Raw genomic sequence first — 6,440 nt, 5'->3', positions numbered from 1 at the left:
AACCAATACACATAAACTGATCACCATGTCGTCACAGTCACTACTAGAGCCTTGTTTGAAACCCTCAAATTTTGTTAATACAATGGAAAGACTCTGGAGCCCCCTCAAAATAGGAGTGGTCAATCAAATGAACATGGTATTCAAATCTATATGTACATCATAGTCATATAAAACAACATTTTTTTTAAAACTGTGGGGCACATGGTTGGACACAATTGGGAAGCCTACAGCGGATTTAATTAGAAATCAAATTTTGCAAACCCCTATTGTATCAGTTTTTGAACCTTTTTCTGTCTAATATTAGATCTATGTTTGTACCAAGCATATTTAGGCCTCATTCACACTGCCGCACATATACGCGCGTATTGTCCCATATGCAAATAAATGGCTCCATACACAAAGCTGCATATGGAGCCGTATATTTGCGTAGAGTAAACATGTGCAAAAACAGAATGGAACCGAGATGCGTCCGGGCAGCGTATTTACGTGCATATACGCGTACAGCACATTAAAAATTCAATTACAAGTGATGCATCCTGGGATTGCATATAGTGCACGCATATACGCACGTATATGCATATAAATACGCGCTTATACGCAATATACAATTTTGCTCTTGCGTTGTGTGTGAAAAAGACTTCCTGCCGAAGTTAATTGCTTTGTTCACACTTACCTTGGGGCACTGCATCCTGCATATTATATAAAATTAAAATCCAACTGGAAGCATTACCTGACAAAGAAACCTAACAAGTCCTAAAAACTTGCATTTTGCATCTACCAAGTTAGCCAATAATTGGCTTCACTTCAAGCACAGACTTGTATAAAAATATATACATATTCAAATGCACAAAAATAATTAACCCAAATTGAATTGCCGACCTCATTGTTATCCCAGCCAAAGCTGCTTGTGAGGTCAGCGGTTGATGCAGCCTGTTGATCCACAAGGAGAAGTTGAGCAAAAAGCCGTTGTAACTGTAATGGAATGATCCGAACCTGGAAGAAGATTGCACAGTGAACAAGAAAGGTGATGCAATAAACCAAGAATCAATAATATAATTAAAAATGATTATTAAGCAAGGACTCATTTCATTATTCAATAAACTATGGTACCATCAAATCATAGTTATATGCAATCATATCCTTATAACGATGACTGCACAGTTCTTTGAAGAAATACCTTGGAATCTTCCACATCTTTATCTTCCAGGGATCCAAGCTCTTCAGGGCTCAAGGCAAACAGGGCTTCTGCAAATTATAAAAATAATATGTATTTTTTATCCTCCCTCTAATTTTTTTTCTCCTTTTGCAGCGTTTGCTGGGTGACAAAATCATGAGATATCATCTCTGCTTACATGAGGATAGACACTTAGACACCTGACTGCTTCCTGTGAGGCTGCGTTAAGTTAGCTTTGAAAAACAATATACAAAACTGTGCTGCATTTGATCGCTGAACAAAATAGTCAGTGTCTCAAAAAAATTGAATTATCTGTGACAAATAAAAACAGCGTTAAATATCGCATAATATACAATACATGTCCAAACTCCATTGATAGAAAAGAAAACAGTTTTTTTTGCTCCAGTCACGATCTGTGACTAACAAAAAAGCTGGACAATTACAGAAAAACGTATATAAAACGTTGGCACCATGTATGGATATACCAATCATTCTGACATGTGGTTTTCACTGACGGTAACATCTGCTGATGCATTTAAATCATATGCCTGGTTTGAACTGCCCACATATGCAACAGATTTACACTAGTAGTAAATCAAGAATAAGCATGTTAGCCATAGAAACTGCACATTCAAAATAAGTCAGTAATGGCAACTTTTACAATTCTATCCTGACAAATTCCTTTAATCATAGCTACATTGGCATATTGTGAGTTTACTCTTTTTAATGCCTTACATTTTGTTTATTTTGATGCCAAATAGCATTTTGTATTTTTAGAATCATTGTTACATCAACTAAGTGATCTATTTATGTTTCTTAAAACCTCTACAAAAAGCAGATGTTACTTCAGTACTGGAGCTTTACCTCATTACAGCCAGCCCAGCTAAGAGTGGTATTTTAGCTGTATGTGGAGCCTGGTGGGCTACGTTTGCAGCAAGAGAACAAAAGCAACATTTTATTCGGACACAAAATAAAAACACCTTTAGGCTCCATTCACATATAGCATTTGTGTTTCCCACGCGGTTTTCCGTGCGGAAGACCACACAAACGCTATATGTGAAACAACTGCATGAATTCCGCTCATTTGTGGCCACTATATAGCCCCGAACATGCGGAATCTACCGTATTATTGCGTTTGCACTATTTTGGGGGTTGCGCTGGTCTCTGCAATACGGCTCAGCGCGTATTCGGACAGCCGCCCCAGTGTGAATGGAGTCTTACAAGCAGAAGTAGAAAGGTTTCCAGATGCCAATCATACCTCTAAATTCTGGGGTGAAAAGCAGAGTCTGCAGCAGAGAGTTTAGGTAGCATGTGCCTCCCTGGTTCCTAAGGCCACTTAGTCCAGTCTCTCCACGCGGTTCTAGTATTTCAGAATCTTTGCGTTTCGTCTTTTTCCCATCACTAGTTGTGCTGTTTGATAGGAATGAGAAATCTTCCTCTTCGTCAAACAAGTCTCCAAACATCTCTAGTAAAGGGTGTAAACCTGAAACAAAATGATACAAACAAGAGAGAAACAATTTGAATATTGCTACCACATTCTCCGTCTTTAGCTGGCATTAGTTTCACACTAACGTGACAGGGATCATATCTACAATGTACAATGCCATGTCTTCAAAACCATACTCATATCCATATTTATATTACCACACTGACACAATCAGAAACATGTTCAGAGACAAGTTAATACAACTAGAAACAAACTGATGCAGAACCAAACAGAACCGATACAAACGGAAAAGAGGAAAATCAGGCAAAAATCAGGGCTAGGCTCTATGTGAATAGACCCGGAATGGGTCACCTGTAAGTATACAGTACCATGCCACCACCAAAACAGCAGAGGTAGGTGGCATGTGTGGACAAGGTGGCAAGCTGGAACCTTTTACTGTACATAAAAATATGGCACTAACGATCAACAGTTGCAACAAGTAGGAAGTCGGGGTTTGTGGAGAGGTGTGCAATCACTGCATGGATACATTTTAATAAAAATAAATATATAGTTTATTGCACATTGACTCAATAGTATAAAAACATGTACATAACAATTCATTAACAAAGGCACCCGTTGAAATTGGCAAGAGCCCAATTGTCATAAATTCTCACACATCCCCATGATTCAAGTAACATTACTGATACCACATCTTTGTGCGAATGGAGAGTGTTGTGTCCCGTCCCAACGCGTTTGCATATTGCTTCCGCAGGGGATCATGGATTTATCACCCTAGTGTGGCAAAAGATGAGGGACAGAGATTCCTAGACCGAGCGGGGACAGGGATAAAAATCCACCGACCCAACTACTCCATCGAAAAGCTGCCTTGGGGACCCCGGGGCTACAAGCAGGGGAGACACGTCCCGGACCAGAAAGGGGGGGGGGGATTCATTACCAGTACTGGGGACGCGCTGTTCGGGACTCTGAGGTGGGCTGTGGCGGGTCAACGTCAATCCGCACCGTCAGGTTTGGAATGCGAACAGCTTTGGACACTGGGTATTAAGACACTCAAGCATATCATCCGTATAGCTCTGACAGACTAAAGGTGGATTCCCCCCCCTTTCTGGTCCGGGACGTGTCTCCCCTGCTTGTAGCCCCGGGGTCCCCAAGGCAGCTTTTCGATGGAGTAGTTGGGTCGGTGGATTTTTATCCCTGTCCCCGCTCGGTCTAGGAATCTCTGTCCCTCATCTTTTGCCACACTAGGGTGATAAATCCATGATCCTCTGAGAAAGCAATATGCGAAACGCGTTGGGACTGGACTAGGGATGTCCCGATACCGATGCTAGCATCGGAATCAGGCCCGATACAAGGCATTTTGACAAGTACTAGTACTTGTCAAAATGCCCCTGTTAGCACATACCTCCACTACACTCCAGCAATAGAGTTATAATTCTCCCCTGCTAACATGAATAGGTTAAATCATGATCCATAGTACAGAACATGTAGTTGTACTATGGATCATTTAAAGTCACCTGTCCCTTTAAGAAAAAGTATCGGCAATTGGTATCGGCAAGTACATGAGGGGAAGTACTTGTACTTGGGCCTTAAAAAGTGGCATTGGGACATCCCTAGACTGTACACAACACTTTCCATTCGCACATAGATGTGGTATCAGTAATGTTACTTGAATCATGGGGATGTGTGAGAATTTATGACAATTGGGCTCTTGCCAATTTCAACGGGTGCCTTTGTTAATGAATTATGTACATGTTTTTATACTATTGAGTCAATGTGCAATAAACTATATATTTATTTTTATTAAAATGTATCCATGCAGTGATTGCACACCTCTCCACAAACCCCGACTTCCTACTTGTTGCAATTGATTTAACTATTAGGGGGGAGAGGTTGCATCAGGATACTGCTGTGTTAGCGATTCACGGGTGTGTTCTACTAACGATCAACAGTACAGTATGTGGGGGGCTGGGTACGGCTCCTGCAGGCCCTAATGCCCTAAGTCACAGTCTTTGTGGCAGAAATGTGGTCCTGACTACAATTATTTCTCCAGTGAGTCTAAACTCTGCCTGATCATGTGTGCCATTTAAAAACTTGCTCCACCTATCAAAAGCTTGTTCAGAACCATCTCCAGGTCCGTGCGTTTCCCCCCTGCACCAAAAATATGTAATTCCACGATTGCATAGTTGCAGAGCTTTCAAAAAAAAAGTACAGCAGCATGCTTTTTTTTGCATTGCATAGAAAGGCATGTAAACACATGTAAACACACCAGAATATACTTAAAATTAATTTAAAATCAACTTTAACAAAAATAGGAACCAGAGTGCGTCAAAAACACACATGACGCGTTTGCAGGAACGCATCCAGAACTGGTGTGAAGATGAACCATATTGTTGCTTTCCCCACCGGGGAGATTTCTCCGAGTGTCTGGGCGATATTCAGGAAAGAAATAATGGGGTAAAAAAAAAAAAAAATGCACCTGTACTATTATGGCCACACAGGTGTAAAAGGGCAACGTTGAAAATAATGGCAGAGCTCTGGACGTGCGTTAACACACATGGGGAAATGCACATTAAACTGCAAACATGTGAACGGGGGCCTTAGGTACATGAAGGTTTTGCCTTTGCAAGGAACACTATAAGCAAGCACCTCACACGCCATCACTAAACACCTTAGTACAAACAATACGCTAGAAGGAAGCAGACAAAGGGTTAAATGAAGGAAAGAATTAGGCCAGATCATTCAGGGGGCATGTTCACCTCACACAGATGAATCACTGCTGTCACACAAGGAAGACAACGACTGCCTATTGCTCCACAAATAACCACTTCACCTCACACACAGCAACAGCTATTCCTCGTTAGGAACAGAACTGAATATTTCTTAGACACAGTTTGTGGAACGACTCTTTACCTGTCACCAGCTCACCTAAGAAAACTGAAGGCTTTCTAACCAGGAAAACTGCTACACGTGAGCCGCCATGATTATTGTGTACTCTGCTTATGGGTGAGGAATGCTGGGAGGTGTAGTTTCAGCAAATAGAAATGATCCCATTGAAGAGTCTAGCGAACTACAAATACCGGGATGCACTGCTACACTCCGGCTGCAGAAGGCAGTTGAACTCTCTCATTCAAAACTATATAACTTTATTCATTCAAAAGCCTTCCGGTGATATACACAAAATCTGTTCACGCCACAAACGCAAGATTGATAAAGGGGCGTGACACTGTGTGACCTGGCTTGTCAATTTTTGGCTTGTCTGTGCCGTAGTGATGGGAAGTTCGGATCTTTAACATGAATAGGTTCATTTGGAACTGTTCATTCAAATGAACCGATTCATGAATCGAATCATCGGTTCACTTGCTGAGTCTGCTGACAAACAAGTGAACCGAAGCCCAGGAGCTGAATAAACCTTATTAATAGATCCGAATCAGGAGACTGATTCAGAGGAGGGGGCAGCTCCTGGGAAACTTTTCTTTGATCAGTGAGGCAGTGCCTTGGCTCAGAGCTGTCACAGGCATGGTGTTTTGTCAGACCAGCCATATTGTCAGATCATCCGGAGTCGTTGTGGTGAAGCGTGATCAACTATGTTAATAAAAAGCGGTTCACTGCGCATGCACACTGCATTCTGATGGGCTGATGCCACAGCTAACATTGGTAGCCATCAGATTTGTCCATAGTGTTTACAGCACATGGGCGGGAATAATGATCAGATTTTACCACCATGGGTGCAGTACCCACAGTACTAAAATCTAATCGTTATTGCGCTGTAAACACTATAGAAAAATCTGATGGCTAATAATGTTAGCTGTGACATCAGCTCAT

General features: G+C 41.6%; 1 protein-coding gene across 1 annotated transcript in view; it reads right to left on the bottom strand.

The window, feature by feature from the left end:
* LOC108788503 (ubiquitin carboxyl-terminal hydrolase 40-like) overlaps positions 1-5,607 on the bottom strand; it is a 7,313-nt gene extending 1,706 nt beyond the window's left edge. Inside the window, exons 1-4 of the mRNA XM_018558262.1 lie at positions 5,544-5,607; positions 2,433-2,657; positions 1,178-1,245; positions 880-993 (exon numbers count right to left, since the gene is read on the bottom strand). Of these exons, the coding sequence (XP_018413764.1) occupies positions 880-993; positions 1,178-1,245; positions 2,433-2,637 (387 nt within the window). The 5' untranslated portion in view covers positions 2,638-2,657; positions 5,544-5,607. The remainder of the gene's footprint in view (positions 1-879; positions 994-1,177; positions 1,246-2,432; positions 2,658-5,543) is intronic.
* Between the last annotated feature and the right edge of the window lie 833 nt (positions 5,608-6,440).

Source organism: Nanorana parkeri, unplaced genomic scaffold (assembly GCF_000935625.1).
Source record: "Nanorana parkeri isolate BGI_ZX_2015 unplaced genomic scaffold, ASM93562v1 scaffold329, whole genome shotgun sequence".
Taxonomy (NCBI): Eukaryota; Metazoa; Chordata; class Amphibia; order Anura; family Dicroglossidae; genus Nanorana; species Nanorana parkeri.
Note: the sequence above shows the minus strand (reverse complement) of the source record. Positions and strands in the feature narration are given on the sequence as shown.